A 17,557-nucleotide genomic window follows, 5' to 3' on the forward strand; every position below is an offset into this window, starting at 1 on the left:
CTGAAACGATGGAGCACAGCTGTGTTGTTGTTGGACCCTGGTCTGAGCCGGCCTGATGCTACGTTATGATTGGCCAGTCTGCGTCTGCCTTTAAATCACTGAAAATATTATTCAAACTTTAAAAATTGTGTGAAAGCATATCAGCACTTTGAATGTGTTTGCTCAGCTTGTCTGAACATGATATGTTACTATAAATACAACTCAGTGTATTCACTGTTAACATGATAAACTATCTGTCCATCAGTGAGGCGGCGTCTAACATGAAGGAGACGGCAGATGTAGTGAGGGCAGCCCTGGATGAGACTGAGCGTGCTCAGAGTATCGCCATGGACGCCATCCAACTGGCCCAGAACAACACAAAGGGGACGCTCGACCTGCTGATCTCTGTGAGTTTGACCTCTGACCTCCAAGGTGTCTGTTTTCATGAGGATAAAACTGCCATCAGTTTGTTAGTGTTGGTGTTTTATTAAAATCTGATTCAGTCTATTCATGTGCTGGATATCAGTGATGACTGGTGGATGATTTACCCAAAAGAATTAAAGATTAACTTTGGTATTTTTCAACCTGGACCCATTTCCCCATGTTTATTGGGTTGTCTTTTTTTGTAAAACCTGGCCACAGTTGTGCACATAATCTCTCATATCTTTTTTTTCCCCAGTAATATCTTTATTGATTTTAACAACAATACACATACACATACATACATCCATTAGTGCAGAGGGTCACTCACATGTCTGATCATTTTTTTTCCAAAATCAAATTAAAGTGAAACCCTTCATTCATAAACTTTATGTTCTGATGACTGATACAGAAAGTTCATGATAGAGCAGTTTTCCATTATCGTCTTCTTTAATACATGTGTTTGTGCGTGTGTGTCAGGTGGAATCGGAGACGGCCATGTCGGAGCTGAAGCTCGGTAACACCACGGGTCGTCTGGTGCAGCTGGAGAGGGAGGTTGGTTTGCTGAGACAGAACAACCTGGAGGTGAACCGCCTGGCTGAGACAGCTGACTGGACCACTGACCAGGCCAGACAGAACGCTGAGGAAGCCCAGCAGGTCTCTCACACACAGACACACACACACACACACACACACACACACACACACACACACACACACACACACACACACATACTATTTATTCAACTTTACCTTTGGAAATACCTTGTTAGGTAATGTGGAGCAGTTTCTGTCATTCTAACAAGGTGTATTTTCATCTGCTGCTGTCGTCCCAATACTAATTATTTGTTTATGTGTGTGTGGGAAGGAGTTTGACGTGGAGGTGAAAGATAAATTGGTGGAGGTGGAAGACCTGGTGGAGGAAAAAGGGGAATCGGTGCTGCAGGCAAGAAGAAGAGCGGATGAACTGCAGCAGGAGGCCAGAGAACTGATCATGCAGAGCACCAGCAAACTGCAGAGACTCGGAGGTAGCCATGAATGTCAAAATATTTATTCTCCTTTTATTCGTTTTTTATTCACATATTTCTGAGATGTTTTGTCATTTTTATGAAAATACCACATCATAACTTTTTTTAGCACATTTGTATGACAGACTATTCTGTGACTTGTTTTAGTTACATTTTTATAGCATGTACTGCTATGACTTTTTTACAACATATTTATGTCATACTATACTATGACTATTTTAATTATATTTTTATGACACACTATACTCCGACTTCTTTCAGTCACATTTTTACAACATGCAATACTATGACCTTTTTGGTCTCATTTTTATGACAAAGTCATAGTATAGCATGTCGTCCAAAATGGTGAAAAAAAGTCATAGTATAGCATGTCGTCCAAAATGGTGAAAAAAAAAGTCAGAGTATAGCATGTCGTCCAAAATCATGAAAAAAAGTCATAGTATAGCATGTCGTCCAAAATGATGAAAAAAAGTCATAGTATAGCATGTCGTCCAAAATGGTGAAAAAAAAAAGTCATAGTATAGTATGTCATCCAAAATGGTGAAAAAAAAAAAGTCATAGTATAGCATGTCGTCCAAAATGGTGAAAAAAAAAGTCAGAGTATAGCATGTCGTCCAAAATGATGAAAAAAAGTCATAGTATAGCATGTCGTCCAAAATGATGAAAAAAAGTCATAGTATAGCATGTCGTCCAAAATGGTGAAAAAAAGTCATAGTATAGCATGTCGTCCAAAATGGTGAAAAAAAGTCATAGTATAGCATGTCGTCCAAAATGATGAAAAAAAGTCATAGTATAGCATGTCGTCCAAAATGGTGAAAAAAAGTCATAGTATAGCATGTCGTCCAAAATGGTGAAAAAAAGTCATAGTATAGCATGTCGTCCAAAATCATGAAAAAAAGTCATAGTATAGTATGTCGTCCAAAATGGTGAAAAAAAAAAGTCATAGTATAGCATGTCGTCCCAAATGGTGAAAAAAAGTCATAATATAGTATGTCGTCCAAAATGGTGAAAAAAAAAGTCATAGTATAGCATGTCGTCCAAAATCATGAAAAAAAGTCATAGTATAGTATGTTGTCCAAAATGGTGAAAAAAAAAAGTCATAGTATAGCATGTCGTCCAAAATCATGAAAAAAAGTCATAGTATAGTATGTCGTCCAAAATGGTGAAAAAAAAAAGTCATAGTATAGCATGTCGTCCAAAATCATGAAAAAAAGTCATAGTATAGCATGTCGTCCAAAATGGTGAAAAAAAAGTCATAGTATAGCATGTCGTCCAAAATCATGAAAAAAAGTCATAGTATAGCATGCCGTCCAAAATGGTGAAAAAAAAAAGTCATAGTATAGCATGCCGTCCAAAATGGTGAAAAAAAGTCATAGTATAGCATGTCGTCCAAAATGGTGAAAAAAAGTCACAGTATAGCATGCCGTCCAAAATGGTGAAAAAAAAAGTCATAGTATAGCATGTCATCCAAAATCATGAAAAAAAGTCATAGTATAGTATGTCGTCTAAAATGGTGAAAAAAAAGTCATAGTATAGCATGTCGTCCAAAATCATGAAAAAAAGTCATAGTATAGCATGTCGTCCAAAATGGTGAAAAAAAAGTCATAGTATAGCATGTCGTCTAAAATGGTGAAAAAAAAGTCATAGTATAGCATGTCGTCCAAAATCATGAAAAAAAGTCATAGTATAGCATGTCGTCCAAAATGGTGAAAAAAAGTCACAGTATAGCATGTCGTCCAAAATCATGAAAAAAAGTCATAGTATAGCATGTCGTCCAAAATGATGAAAAAAAGTCATAGTATAGCATGTCGTCCAAAATGGTGAAAAAAAGTCATAGTATAGCATGTCGTCCAAAATCATGAAAAAAAGTCATAGTATAGCATGTCGTCCAAAATGGTGAAAAAAAGTCATAGTATAGCATGTCGTCCAAAATGGTGAAAAAAAGTCATAGTATAGCATGTCGTCCAAAATCATGAAAAAAAGTCATAGTATAGTATGTCGTCCAAAATGATGAAAAAAAGTCATAGTATAGCATGTCGTCCAAAATGGTGAAAAAAAGCCATAGTATAGGATGTCGTCCAAAATGATGAAAAAAAGTCATAGAAGCTTTATGACAGTTTACTATGACATTTTATGAGTTTTGTGGCATACTATGACTTATTAACCGCCTTTGTCATGATTGAATTGAGTTGAATGCCTTTATTGTCATTGTACTTTACAATCCAACAAATCCAGGAGCACTACTCCACCATGTCACACACAATAAATACAGGAAATATGACATAAAAAAGGAAACATAAATATAACAATTACAATAAAACAGCAATCATGAAATACAGTGCAGGTGAACTGAATTTGTTTAACTATGTTTGTTTATTGAAATTATAGCATGAACACATCAATGTGGAATAAAAACAGGCTGTACATAAATATACATATAAATATATATCTGATTCCAGAGTTGGAGAGTTCCTATGAAGCCAACCAGGCGATCCTGGAGGCCAAAGCTGCAGAGCTGGCTGAGTTGGAGCAAACCGTCCGTCGGATCCTGGAGGAGATCAGCTACAAAGTGACACTGTACAGTACCTGTCTGTGATGATCCACCTGGACGCTCCAGCACCTCAAACTCTTTACTGTCCTCTGGTGTACTGGCTGGGATTTTAATAGTGCCAAATGTTTTTAAATTACTGCTCCCACATGATTCCCAGAGTATTTTATAGCTTTCAGGACCAAACACTGTAATATGTTCGACACTGTCGGTGCCAACAACTTAACATTCAAGTATACTGGACAGCTGTGCCAAAAAGAATTTTAACAATGGAAACAAGTTGTAAAGCTGCCAAAGACCGTTAAAGTATTAAAGTAATGAGTCCCAAAGGAAACCACTAAAAGCCAATGTGACCTCAGAGCTGGAAGCCAAGAATGTATAGAGAATATAGAACAATGTATGAGATACTACAATCTGTGTTTTTAAACATGACTGAACATATTTGATAGAAACATTTTTATACTTAATATGCCCAGAGATATGATTATTATGTGGACCAAAAAGCATTTGTGAATTGTTTTGTGACTATGAACAAATATTAAAATTTGATTTGAAAATTGGTGACTACAGATTCCCTGTTGGTCTTTTTATTGTATGTTTTTGGCAGATGGTAGAGTGTGACTTGTTATACACATATCTCCCCAGGTTTTGATCAGGATTCCATTACTTTTACCTGCATTAATCAATATTTTGATGTTAATAGTTTCCCTCAGGAAGATGTTTGGCAGAGGAGGTAACCCACCAGGATCCTTACTGATCTATAGGAAATGTACTCAGTTGATAAAAGCTGAATGAATGAGGAAATGAAACAGTGAGAGGGAGGAGACAGAGAAAAACTCAGGGTTTGTTGAAGAAAATGTGCTCCCGACCAGGTTAGGTTGACAGACTCCAGGCTTCAGTTACCTCTCTTTCTGGAGCTGAAAATCCAGAGTTTCATTTCGGGTTAACAAAGCCTACTCAGTTTGTCTGCAATAGCTACCCCGCTGATGTAGTCAGTCTGCTAGAGTAGACCTGAAAACTAGATGGTTCTTTTTACTCCACCATAGCAGGTAGTGTGAATCTCTAAGTGTCTCCATAGTAGCCTATGGTAAATGCCTTTCCATAGATGTACATCTGTTTTTTCCATCTGGCTGTCAACATAGGCCTATTCATTCATATTTGTATTTTTGATGACACCTGCTGGTCATTTTTAATAACTACTTTTGGCGTGCTTGCTGTCATGTTGATAGTTTTACTATCAAGAGAGTACACTTCACTGTAGAGCTTTAATTTTCATGGTCTATCAGCTGCATATTAACGGGCAATACAATAAAACGCTGTTGCATTACTTCATTGCCTGTCTGTGTGGGTCGAGGTCTGCACAGACATCCTGCTGGCGTGAAGGCCAACAGGTGACCTTATTTTGAAAGGCACAGCCCAAATGTAAGTGACAGAGCACGTTAGCCAATCAGAAGCAAGGGAGCGCTGAGAGCCCGCCCACCAATCACACGAAATATGGAGGGGTAAGTTTGTTTATTGAGATTTATTAGGATCAGAAAACAAGAAATTGAGCTGAATTTCGATTCTTCTTCTTTTTAATTTTTGCCAAAAACAACTTGTTTCTGGTTTCTGTCAGTTATTCCCAGAAAACTAACGGTTAAAAGGTACATTGGTCCTAATGGGCGGCGACAACGTATGTTTAATTCTTTAAAGCTGAAACGATGTAGGGTCATTTTTTATCAGCCCAATTTTTATATGAGTCCCAACGGTTTGAATTATATTTGAGTGGTCAGATATTCATATAGACGTTGGCAGCTTGCCAGGGAATCAGCGGTAAACGTTACATACAGTACGTCACAACTGCTAACATGTTAACGACTTTTCTAGAAGGTGTAACGTTAGAAGTCGCCCGGAAACAACTGATCCGGTAGGTTGCTAAACGGAGCAATTACACAGGTAAAACCCGGATTCAAGGACAAAGTGGAGCTGGATTTCATCTGTAGGTTTATTGTTAACTTGTCCCACCGGTGTACATTATGTTCTGACTGGTGTTTGATATTAATCGATTACTTCCTGTCGATCTCAGTCGATTAACGCACAGAGTAACCGTTTAAACTGTTGACCAGCCAGCTAACGTTACCAAATTAGCATTTTTGCACTACTTAACACATACAGAAACTTCAGCTGCTATTTGTCCACATATACAGTATACTATTATATATATTCATATTTTATATATATATATATTTTTACTTTAAGTATTAGTAAATGTCTTCATCTGTTGTGCTTGTGCATTTTATTCTGTCACCATGGGACAGTGAGAAACGATTCCTCTGTATGTCTGCTACATGTGGAGAAATTAACAATAAAGCTGACTTTGACTTTGATTAAAGCTGAATATTTCTCCCCCCCAGTGTCAGGAAGCTTTCAAACAGTCTTTGTTTTTAATGGATCAATATCTTTGTTATTTTTGTACAGAATACCAGTGAACACCAGGGAGCACTTTGAGTGATTTGATGACCATGGGACGGAGCCCGAGGAGACCCCTGATCCTCAGAAGAAGAAAGTTGCCCTTCCAACAAAATGATCCTCCAGCAGCCGAGCCGCAGAGCCAAGCTGATGCTTCAGCCTTCAAAGAACCTCCAAAATCAGCTGCCAGTCAGAGCTTCCCTGATGGCATCTGCATTATGGATCACCCCTCCACGTCTGACACACAGGTGGCCGTCATCCCCAGAACAGCAGACCTTCAAGGTGTCAGCGGGGCCCTCACGGCCAAAGGCAAAGAGTGTGGTGTTCAGAGGCCAAACGAGTTCATCCTTCTGAGTGGGAATGGCGGCCTGGATGGTGGATGTTCATGTCAGGCTGCTGCTGACGGGGATGACGCCTCCACAGCTGGACAACCAGTGGAAGCAGAAGCTATGTTCAGCTCCCCAGATGCTAAACCTCTCACTGGAATTAAAGCATGTACGGAAATCTGATTTTTCAAGTATATTTGTGGAGTTTTAAAGTGTATTTTCCACCTCTTTAATAGCACTGACTTGGTAAGCTAACTTAAACTGCTTTTCTCTATCAGTGAATGAGGAACTGGAGTGTGGCCCTTTAGATGACAGCCTCACCAATATTCAGTGGCTGGGCCAAATGAACATGTGCACCGTCAAACCAGATCCTGCCAAGAAGACGACTAACAAGGAGAACCAAACACCCTCGCAGTTACAGACTCTTCAGGTCAGCTGCTCCTTCTTCCAAGCTAACATATCCATAATGTAATTTTGACTAGTTATAAAAGGAATTTTAGATACTCCAGATATAATCGTACAGTACCACCAGTTACAACTGTATTTCAGATATCTTCAATGCATTCTTACTAGTGACAGTTCCAGGCCAACACATCAATAATTAATTTTTCGACTTTTGATCTATAATGGAAGGACAATTTTAGATATCTACACTGAGTGTTTCCACTAGTAAGAACTGAATTGTTGATTTGAACAATTGGCATTTCCTAGGAGTGGGGGGAAATATCGATACATCATAGTATCGCGGCATTTTTGTGTGGCAATATCGTATCGCCGCACAGTACCAAGTATCATATTTTATTATATGAATTATTAAGATTACAAGTACAAATTGAATAATGAAATCAGTTGTTTTTTAAGTCTGCTACATATGTTTTGCTGCAGATAAAATGACTGAAGTCAGATAAACAGACTGACAACTTACCTTATTGGATAATACAGATGCAAAATTTTCCTTCTGAGACATAATTTCCAGTTGAAAAGAGATATAAATCACAATATATTTTATCACAATACTCAGCATATCACAACACATTTAAAATTGCAATAACATTGTATCATGACTTTTAAGTATCGTGATAATATTGAATCATAGATCCTTTAGTGATTCCCACCCCTAACATTTCCACTTGTGAAAACCAGTTGTAGATGTCAGTAATTAATGTTTTGACTTGTGAGATTGACTTGATATCTTTAATTGGAATTACTACTGGTCAGAATTGAATTTTAGATGTAAAAAATAAATAATTTTCACTTTCACGACCAATTGCCCCCACTGATCTGAAATGGTTTGGTGATATGTCAGACATATCAAATCAAATCAAATCAAACTTTATTTGTATAGCACTTTTCATACATTAAAAATGCAGCACAGAGTGCTTCACAGAATAAAAACATACAACAAAAATATTACATACATATTGAAAACCCACCCCCACATATAAACACACACACACACACACACACACACACACACGGTCAATATAGTCAATAACATGGCTGGGCACTGAGGAACCAGGTGAGGAAAGAACCACCTATGGGGAGCTCATCCACACTGAGAGGTGTCATAGCCTACGGCCATAAGGAGCGCCGCCACAGAGACCACGCCGACCCAGGTAGACCGGGGTGGACTCCACACATGGTGCAGAGCCCCCTAGTCCTCCAGACCTGAGGGATCTCCAGGACGACGTCCCCGCGGGCAGACCGGGCACGCCTCTCAGCGTGGAGGCCCCCCATGAGGAAACACTGGAGCTAAAAACTAAAAGACTAAAAGGCAATATGATGAGATAAAACAAGTATGAGATAAAATAATAATAAATTAAAAAAATGAAGATTTAGAAACTTAATAATAATAAAATGCATAAAGATTTAACAAATCATTTAAAAGCATTGGTAATAAAAATAACATAAGAATTAAAAGAGTAAAAGAAATCAGTTAAAAGCTAAATTAAAAAGGTGAGTCTTGAGCCTCCTTTTAAAAACATAAACGGTCTCTGCAGTCCTGATGTTCTCCGGCAGGCTGTTCCATAAGTGAGGGCCATCATGGCTGAATGCAGCCTCCCCGTGGGTTTTTGTTCTCACTTTTGGAACAATTAAAAGGCCGGTGCCGGAGGATCTCAGGATCCGCGAGGGTTGATATGATAAAAGCAGGTCAGATAAATAAGATGGCCCAAGACCGTTGAGACATTTAAAAACTAATAAAAGAACCTTAAAATCAATCCTGAAACACACGGGGAGCCAATGCAGTGATTTTAAAACTGGTGTAATGTGCTCCCGCCCTCTGGTCCTCGTCAGCACTCGTGTGGCTGAGTTTTGGAGTTGCTGCAGATTAGAGATGGTCTTTTTGGGAAGACCAGACAGCAGGGCATTACAATAATCTAAATGACAAGAAATAAAAGCATGCATCAGCACCTCCGTGTTAGCCTGAGAGAGAAACGGGCGGACTCTGGCTATATTCTTAAGATGATAAAAACCTGTCTTTGTTACATTTTTTATGTGTGGAATAAAACTAAGCTCAGAGTCAAAATGACGCCCAGGTTCTTTAAACATTGTGAAGGTTTACAATCTTGTAGTTTTGGTAAAAGTTTCTCTCTCTTGCCTTCAGGACCAATAATTAAAACCTCTGTTTTGTCTTGGTTGAGCTGTAGGAAATTCACTGCCATCCATGACTTGATATCTAAAATACAGTTTAAAAGGGTATCAACTGGCCCTGTGTCATCAGGAGACACGGCGATGTACAGCTGTGTGTCATCTGCGTAACTGTGGAAGCTGATGCCCTGCCTCCTGATGACGTCCCCAAGGGGAAGCATGTATAGATTAAAAAGAAGTGGACCTAAAATTGACCCTTGGGGCACCCCACACCTAATTTCATGCGTTCTGGAGGAACATGTTTCCATACTTACAAAGAAACAACGATCTGTGAGATAAGAGCTGAACTAGTTAAAAACAGTACCAGAGAGGCCCAACAGGTTTCTGAGTCTGTTTAATAAAATGTGGTGATCTACTGTATCAGAGGCGGCGCTTAGATCCAGTAGTACCAAGACTGTGAGTTTTTGTGAATCTGCATTCAACCAGCAGGAATGCAGTAGTTGATATCAGAAATTACATTTCCACTGGTCAGAATCCTTTTTCAACATGTAGAAATTAAACTGTAGATAATGTTATTCTTACTAGTGAGAAAGGAAATATTGATATCTATTATTAAAGATATCTATGAATCAGTTTTTTGCTAGACAGAATGTGTTTTCTACATGTGAAATTATATTTTAAACATGTCAAAATTGTTTTACAGATATCATAAATTAACATTTTGTTGTATCAAAATGTCTTTTCCACTAGTGAAAACTAAGTAACAACTAGGCAGCCCTGTTGATTAAATGTTAGATCTTGTCACAGTGTAACTGCAGACGTAGACGTCTCCACACCTTCCATAACACTTGATAAAGTAGTAGCTCAAATAAGAAAGCTTTAAGATCTTATGTGAAAAAGTTTGGTTGTAAATTACTGAAGTAGAGTGTTAGTCAAGTGACAGTATGTTTGATTATTTCATCATCAGTCAGATTAAAGACGTTTCCATGCATTAAGATTTTGTAGAAATCTCTGTATTGTCCAGGCTCTGTTTAAAGTGATCACGTTAATCTAAAATGATCTGTCTACAGTTTATTACGTGTCTCATGTGATCAGGCCTCCATTTCTTTTTCTTTGTTTCATTCACAGGTGCCAAACCCACAGTTTGATGCAGACGCTGTCCAGCAGCCCATGTCAGAGAGGCCACCATACTCCTACAAGGCCATGATCCAGTTTGCAATCAACAGCCGAAAGACCGGGAGGGTGACCCTGAAAGAGATTTACATGTGGATCGAGGACCACTTCCCTTACTTCAGAGAGGTGGCCAAACCAGGATGGAAGGTACTTTACAACTCAAAACCAAATATAGCATTTGTAGGTGCATATAATAGAGCAGATGGAAGTGTTTGAGTGTCTCTTACTGAAACATTAAAGATTTGTTTGCTCATTATAATCGCAGAATTCCATCCGTCATAACCTCTCTCTGCACGACATGTTCATTCGTGAGACGTCACCAGATGGGAAAATTTCTTTCTGGACAATCCGGCCTGAGGCCAACCGATGCCTCACTCTTGATCAGGTGTACAAGGTGAGCACAGCTTCTTATTTCTGTCCCCCTTTTCACATTTTTCCACCTTTTTATATCGAAGGATTCCCTAAAACTGACTTGATTTTTTTTTGTTAAGTTGTTCATAATTTTGTATATTTGATATCATCATTGTCGTCCGTGGTGTCAGGGGATTGTTTTGGATCTTTGTTGTCCAATCTTTATGATTTTCCTCACTCTCCTTCCACATCTTTCTCCACAGCCTGGTTGTGACCCAATGACCGCTCCTGTTCCCGTGCCAATGCTTTTATTACCCAACTAAGTAAGATGGCTTTATCTTTTTCAGTTCTCTAGGAACAGTCTTCATCTCTGCAGTCAGGCAGGAGAGAGTAGAAAAGGGACAGGAAATCAGATGTCCACTTTCACTGTCACCAGAGCCTTTGACCCAAAGAGTGCAGCTGCAGATGGAGGGCTAAGGTGTAGGGAGATCTTTGTGTTGCAGGAGGAGAAGATGTGAGCAGCAGGGACGCTGAGGCTCTGTCTAACAGTAATGTGTAGGGACAGTCTAACTTTGACTTTTGTCTGTTCTAGCTTGCCAGACCCTAAAACTAGGGAGAGAACGCAAGTTGTCACTGAGTGTAGTCAGCACAGAGAGAGCACAGTAAGATCACTCAGGCAGTGTGCTTTAACTGTATAAAGTGATGTTATGTTATTTTATTTTTCACAGAATCAAAGGAGGATCGTTCCTGATGCAAGAAAGACGCCAACGAGCTCTGGTGAGTTAACAGATGGGGGCACTAAGTAGTTTGAAGGGACTAAAAAAAGCAGCTGGAAGTCAGCAAAATTGACATTTGACATTGACAGTTGTTGTCTCTTCTTCACTCAGAGAGAAGGATGAAGCCTCTTCTCCCTCGAACCGATTCCTACTTGGTTCCCATCCAGCTCCCAGTGGCCTCTTCTGTCTACCTGCCGTCCTCGTCGGCCCCGTTTCCCCCGTCCAGCTCGCAGCAGAAACAGAACACTTCACGAGGAGCCAAGAGAGTGCGGATAGCTCCTAAGGTAAACATTTGAGAAGCTAAATATGACATCTTAAAAATACATTTTAGATTTTTCAGTATCAAAAATCATATGGGATCAGCTTTGCAGGAAAAATATTGGTTAAAGGGATAGTTCAACATTTTGGCAAATTCGCCTATTGCCGTAATCCCTATAGTCATATGAGTAGGTACATTACCTTTAATTGTCAGTGCGTGCTGTTCTGAGATCAGTGGGGCAGAGCTGCCCGCTGAAATGGAGGTGAACGGTACAGGTCCCTCTCTCCCTCAAAACTAATCAAATACACCATCAAATGACTCCAAAAACGCTCTAGTGGACAACACATGGCTTGCGCATTCCCCACGCTATGAAATAATAATGTATAATTAAGTAACATGACGACACATGAAGCAAATCCTTGGAACTACTTTCTTGAGTAAACCACAGGGCGGAATGACACAGTGTGCGACTGAGACAGTGCCGTTGTTATTGCTTGTAGCCATTTGTGGTATCGTCAGCTGGACGCAGCAGAAAGTTTGAGGAAAGTTTACAAGTGTTTTTGTAAATCATGGTTTACACATGCATTGTAAAAGGTTGCAGTAACAAGCCGAAGACATGGAGCAAAGTGAAGTTTTACGTAGTTCCAACCAGTAATACGGACAGGATGAAACAATGGTTATTTGTGCTGGACATCGACCCCCACACGCCTGTGGAAATGGTCCGGAAAATGTTTGTTTAGGCCAACTATTTTTTACCGGAAAGGATGGAGCGCAGAAGCTCAGGAATGGTTCAAACGCTTTTCTTGAAACATATTGTCAAACCATCTGTCGGCATCACAAAACGAGCAGATGTGGTAAGTGATCGTTGTGTATTTTGCTCAGCAATCTCTTTGCTGTAATGTTACCTCCATGTTGAGTAACATTAGCCTACAACCCAAGCATGGTAAATAAGGCTAAAATGCAAATGTTGTTGTGGTTATGTTATGGATAAGTGCTTGCCCAGAGCATATAGTGAAGTGACTGGCATTACTTCTCATTGTTGGGAATAAACAGACTGCTAGGGAACATTTTATGTTGTTATTCCTTCACTAGTTGTGGTGATTTATGAGTGTGGAGTTAGCATGTTCTCCCCGTGTTCCGGTGATTATTTTGAGACGTACTCTATATTTATATTGCACAGGTGTACCTAATAAAGTGGCCAGTAAGCCCCACATTTACACCACTGGCTCTGGGTCTCCCCTCAGCCTCTGGTTGCTCGACAGCCTCAACCTCTCTTCTTGCTCTCTCTTCTTCCAAAACCTGTAACTCTTCCTCTGTATATTCTGGCTTCTTCTCAACAAACTTGTTGTTTTGATGACGGGAGTAACTGCACTAAACATACGCTGTTTGAAATCACTCCGCCCAGCAAGTACTGTATGTCTGGAATGTAGTTCCGGCTCTGCATTTGGCTTCAAAACAACTCTGTCTCGTAATATTACATTATTATTTCATAGCGTGGGGAATGTGTAAGCTACAAGTTGTCCACAAGAGCGTTTTGGAGTCATTTGATGGTGTATTTGATTAGTTTTGAGGGAGAGAGGGACCTGTACCGTTCACCTCCATTTCAGCGGGCAGCTCTGCCCCACCGATCTCAGAACAGCACGCACTGACAATTAAAGGTAATGTCCCTACTCATATGACTATAGAGATTACGGCAATAGGCGAATTTGCCAAAATGTTGAACTATCCCTTTAAGTCCGGCTAGAGTTTTCCATGCCAACATTTTGTGTTGGGTTGTGTCAAAAGGGTTCGGTATCATTTGGTTTTTTTTTTTCCCCAATACCGGATGCCAAAACAATACTTTTAAAACTGTGCCGCTGCCTAAATGGTTCCTGAACCACTACTTAAAAAAAACAGCACAAAAAGACTCAGTGACATAAAACACGGCTGTTTTATTGCAAAGGCAAATCTTAACTTGAAACTGAACACTATCAATTCTTAATGTTCCAATGGGAGGCTAACTTCACTTGCTAACTTTGATGCTAACCCCCTTCACCTTAATCAGCAGATGGCAAATTAGACACAGGAACTTTGGTCTTGAGGAGTTGTAGTCTTACTCTATATGCGAGTTGGGTTTCCATCCAAATGTAGTGCAAATGTCCACCTAAGTTTCAGACAGTCGCCTAAAGAAAATGCAAGTTTTTGTGCTTTTCCATCCACTACCATCATGCAAATATTGGCAGTCGTTTCACCAAGATAATCAGAAGGTGGCTGTAATTTTCCAGACAGGAGAAAAGGGCACAACAAGATTATTAAATGAGCGCTAGTCCAGCCACCACTGGAGATTTAAGAAGCAGCTGGCAGCGGTGAGCAGCTAACTCAAAGAAGAACAGTGACTGAAAGTGTCCACAAATAAGTGAAGCATTGACTTCTGGGAGCTCCTTAATCTCCGAGCCATATGACAGGGATGGTAAATGATTGTTGTTACTGGTAGAATCGTAAAATGTATTGTATGTCCGACAGGTGACGCAAAGTGACGCCCCAGCTGTGGTAATGTATCGTCAGAAGAATAAAGACCTCAAGGTGGAGGTGAAGGAGGAGCCGGTATGGGTCCCCATTAAATTTGAGACTCCCAAAGCCCCCCCAAAGAGACAAGCCAGCAGCTCCCGACGCAAACAGCGCCTGGTTCCCTCTCAGCACGAGGAGCCCATCCTCCTGTGCCTTGACAATACTTTCTTTGACTCTGGTGTAGCCTCTGACACCTCAACTTTCCAAGACTCGCAAGACGCCGAGCCGGACGAGCCCCAGCAGGAGCAGCAAAGCCCCGATCGGGACTATTCCTTCAAGACCCCCATAAAAAGTAGCAGCCACCTGACCTCCTCCACGCCTAGTAAGCCTCCCTCTCAGGTCTTACCCGAGCCGTGGAAAGTGACCCCTGTGGGCAAAGAGAGCCAAAACATACTGGACTTCAGCCCCTTTCGCACACCAGGCGGCCCCGCGGTCACGCGGCGGCATGACTACACCACCTTCAACTTCAACAGCACTCCCTTTGAAGAGCTGCCTCTGTTTAACTCCCCCAGAGAGCTGCTCACGTCCGCTCCCTCCAGAGTGACCGGACTGACGGACTCTCCCATCAAGTATCACAGAGGCAGCTACTCCAGCGAGCTGCTTCAGGCACCCTCTAACCTCTCGGTCACAGAGGGCCTGGCCCTGGACACAATGAACGTCAGCCTGAGTGAGATTCTCGTGAACGTTAGCTTCACAGGTCTGGATGGTGAGGACTTGGATATGGCCAATATCAGCTGGTCTGACATCATCTCTCAGTTATAGTAGCCGGAGGGACAAAATGCATTTCATGTACAGGGACGTAGAAAGAAAAAAGATTTCCGCACACTGTTGCGTCAGGCAGAGGTCTGTACAGGGACGTGTCAAGTTTTCCAAAACACTGTAAGAGAAAATGGGAATACTGAGGAGAACACTTTAATTTTAGTTTCCAGGTTGTCATCCTTCACATTAGATGTTCCTCTCCACCTACTTTCTGACTGGTTTCATCACTTATTAACAGCTTCTTTTCGTCACTCTTATTTCTATCTGTAAAACTTGTTTGCTTTTATCATTTCTCCTGTCATATCTGTCCCTACTCTTGAAGGATTTGCAGGAGAAATATGTCTGTATGTATGTGTATAAACACCAATGTATGTTGATTTGCACATTTTAATAAATAATTTAGCTTTGCATATGTAAATGAGAAGATAATATATTCCCTGATAAGCCAGCGAGACGCCTTGGCAGCCTCTTGGAAACAACTTGTAGATTGTGATGCAGGATTGTTAACAATAAAAAAAAGGCAAAGTAATACACATAGCACTAACAGCAGTAGGATTGTGTCTGTACATTAATCGTAGAACCGTCTTCACCACTTCCTGAGTGTTCATCATTAGTATGCCATCAGTGGGCACTTTGTTCCTGCAGAGGGACATTTGCACTTGTTTCAAACAGTTGCCACTATCCTCTCTATTTCACACATCAAGTTCTTTAAGAAGTTCGTCTTTGTTCCAAAATGACACATCAACAAATGTAACACTAAGCAAATTAATCACCCTCTGCTCTCTGTTAAGGGTAACGTCTGTATTTTTCAACCTGGATTGCATTTTCCCATGACTTTGTGTCAGTTACTAATCAGAAAAACAATTTTTGAAATTGGTCCGGTCTTGAGTGAGTCAGCTGCAGTGAAACAAGCTGCAGCATAATCACAGTGGGCAATTGAGCACCGTCAATTTACATCCACTAAAAGTGTTTGTTTTTGTCACTAACAGGCTCAGATTATTACCTCAAGTGTCTGACAACATTATGGCATGGCTCCCTCTAGAGGTCGACCACTTTGTTACAGAGTAAGATCCTTTTGTATAACCAGAAACGAACCAGAGGCCTGTACTACGAAACCAGTTCAACTTACCCAGGATATCTCTCCGTTATCTGGCTTGACTCACCCAGACATTGGCCGTCTGGATAATCAGTACCACAAACTTGTTCAGTTAACTCTATGTTTCTTAATTACGATGGACATCATCAGAATCATGAGCCATGATGGTATGACTTACTGAAGATGCGTCTGCATCTATTGGGCAAGCGAAAGCGGTAGACGGTCACATAGTAAACTGGGACCCCGGTCAGAGTGAGAGTGAAGCTTTGCCCAGTGTTCCAGGGGTACGAGTACAGAGACAGGCCCACGATGAAGAAGCTAACCACTGTGAAGATGACTGCGATGGCCAGGGGCACCTTAGGGTCATCAAAAAGAGCAGATAACACAGTGCAGTGTCATTTTAGTGTACAGTTTATAATGGAGAACGCTGCACAGTTTGACACACTGACCTTGAAAGGTCTTGGGTGGAATTTTATTACGACATTTTTGATCAAAGCTAACACACATTGAGCATTAAAGTTCATTCTTGACCTTGGAAATAGTATTCTGACAAGAAAAAGAATTTTACCAGTAACAGCACAGCAGGCACTGGTGTATGTCTGCAGATGTGAATCATGGAAAAGACTGGAGGCCAGTGGCCCTCTCTGGCTCCCACAAACAGCATCCTGCAACACAAACAGACTTACAAGGCAGTCAGCACTCATTCTTGGCTGATTTAAAACCCACATATAGATGACTATAATAACCTTTCTGTGCCCAATTACCTGGGTGCCTCAAAGAAGCCACCGTTAAGTGCTCCAAAGCAGGATAGGGCCACAAGGAAGGGAATCACAGAAGCCAATCCCTGAAGAGCACGGTTCGCAAACGTCTGCAGAAACACAGGATTAGACCCACATTTATACACATAGTGCATATTTCTCATGGATTTCTTTTTAAATGCAATAAAGCACTAACCACAGCCACGGCATCAGACACCAGCAGCTCAGCCGGAGTCATCATCAGGCCTGGTTCTACGAGGGTGCATAAGCATGCATTGCACCTTTACTTCATGTGTCTGCATGCTCAGTTGAAAAGAGTGAAAAAAAAATATTAAAGTATAAAAAATACTTTTTTTTTTTTTGAATTGTCCGTATCAATAACCTGAAGAATTGCAGGTGTGTATAATCCAACAGAAACTAAGAGAAAACCAGGCATTCAATGACGCACTTGCACTGTATCATTCATCGGCCGGTGGTAAGCTAGAATTAAACAATTATAG

General features: G+C 40.6%; 4 protein-coding genes across 6 annotated transcripts in view; 3 read left to right on the top strand and 1 right to left on the bottom strand.

The window, feature by feature from the left end:
* Window positions 1-4,539, top strand: part of lamb1b (laminin, beta 1b) — a 44,955-nt gene extending 40,416 nt beyond the window's left edge. Inside the window, exons 30-33 of the mRNA XM_049566793.1 lie at window positions 245-386; window positions 880-1,056; window positions 1,268-1,427; window positions 3,887-4,539. Of these exons, the coding sequence (XP_049422750.1) occupies window positions 245-386; window positions 880-1,056; window positions 1,268-1,427; window positions 3,887-4,023 (616 nt within the window). The 3' untranslated portion in view covers window positions 4,024-4,539. The remainder of the gene's footprint in view (window positions 1-244; window positions 387-879; window positions 1,057-1,267; window positions 1,428-3,886) is intronic.
* The window catches only part of dclre1c (DNA cross-link repair 1C, PSO2 homolog (S. cerevisiae)), a 126,997-nt gene that overhangs the window by 70,734 nt on the left and 38,706 nt on the right, over window positions 1-17,557 (top strand). The gene's annotated exons all lie outside the window — the stretch shown is intronic.
* On the top strand, window positions 5,514-15,663 carry LOC125882887 (forkhead box protein M1-like). Its single transcript, XM_049566842.1, has 8 exons — window positions 5,514-5,910; window positions 6,433-6,918; window positions 7,028-7,179; window positions 10,467-10,658; window positions 10,777-10,905; window positions 11,591-11,639; window positions 11,750-11,922; window positions 14,400-15,663. The coding sequence occupies exons 2-8, from the start codon at window positions 6,471-6,473 to the stop codon at window positions 15,204-15,206; spliced, it is 1,950 nt and encodes a 649-aa protein (XP_049422799.1). The 5' UTR covers window positions 5,514-5,910; window positions 6,433-6,470; the 3' UTR covers window positions 15,207-15,663.
* On the bottom strand, window positions 15,814-17,295 carry LOC125883189 (cystine/glutamate transporter-like). The gene is made up of 5 exons (XM_049567409.1): window positions 17,254-17,295; window positions 17,064-17,167; window positions 16,868-16,964; window positions 16,478-16,655; window positions 15,814-15,842 (listed from the first exon to the last, which is right to left on the bottom strand). The coding sequence occupies exons 1-5, from the start codon at window positions 17,293-17,295 to the stop codon at window positions 15,814-15,816; spliced, it is 450 nt and encodes a 149-aa protein (XP_049423366.1).

This window comes from Epinephelus fuscoguttatus, linkage group LG22 (assembly GCF_011397635.1).
Source record: "Epinephelus fuscoguttatus linkage group LG22, E.fuscoguttatus.final_Chr_v1".
Classification (NCBI taxonomy): domain Eukaryota; kingdom Metazoa; phylum Chordata; class Actinopteri; order Perciformes; family Serranidae; genus Epinephelus; species Epinephelus fuscoguttatus.

Coding starts and splice junctions, on each gene's coding strand:
- LOC125882887 (XM_049566842.1), top strand. CDS start 6,471: ATGACCATGGGACGGAGCCCGAGGAGACCCCTGATCCTCAGAAGAAGA. Junction 6,919..7,027: donor TCTCACTGGAATTAAAGCAT/GTACGGAAATCT, acceptor TTTCTCTATCAG/TGAATGAGGAACTGGAGTGT. Junction 11,640..11,749: donor AAAGACGCCAACGAGCTCTG/GTGAGTTAACAG, acceptor TTCTTCACTCAG/AGAGAAGGATGAAGCCTCTT.
- LOC125883189 (XM_049567409.1), bottom strand. CDS start 17,295: ATGACTCCGGCTGAGCTGCTGGTGTCTGATGCCGTGGCTGTG. Junction 17,168..17,253: donor TGTCTGATGCCGTGGCTGTG/GTTAGTGCTTTA, acceptor GTGTTTCTGCAG/ACGTTTGCGAACCGTGCTCT. Junction 15,843..16,477: donor TAGATGCAGACGCATCTTCA/GTAAGTCATACC, acceptor GTCCCTCTGCAG/GAACAAAGTGCCCACTGATG.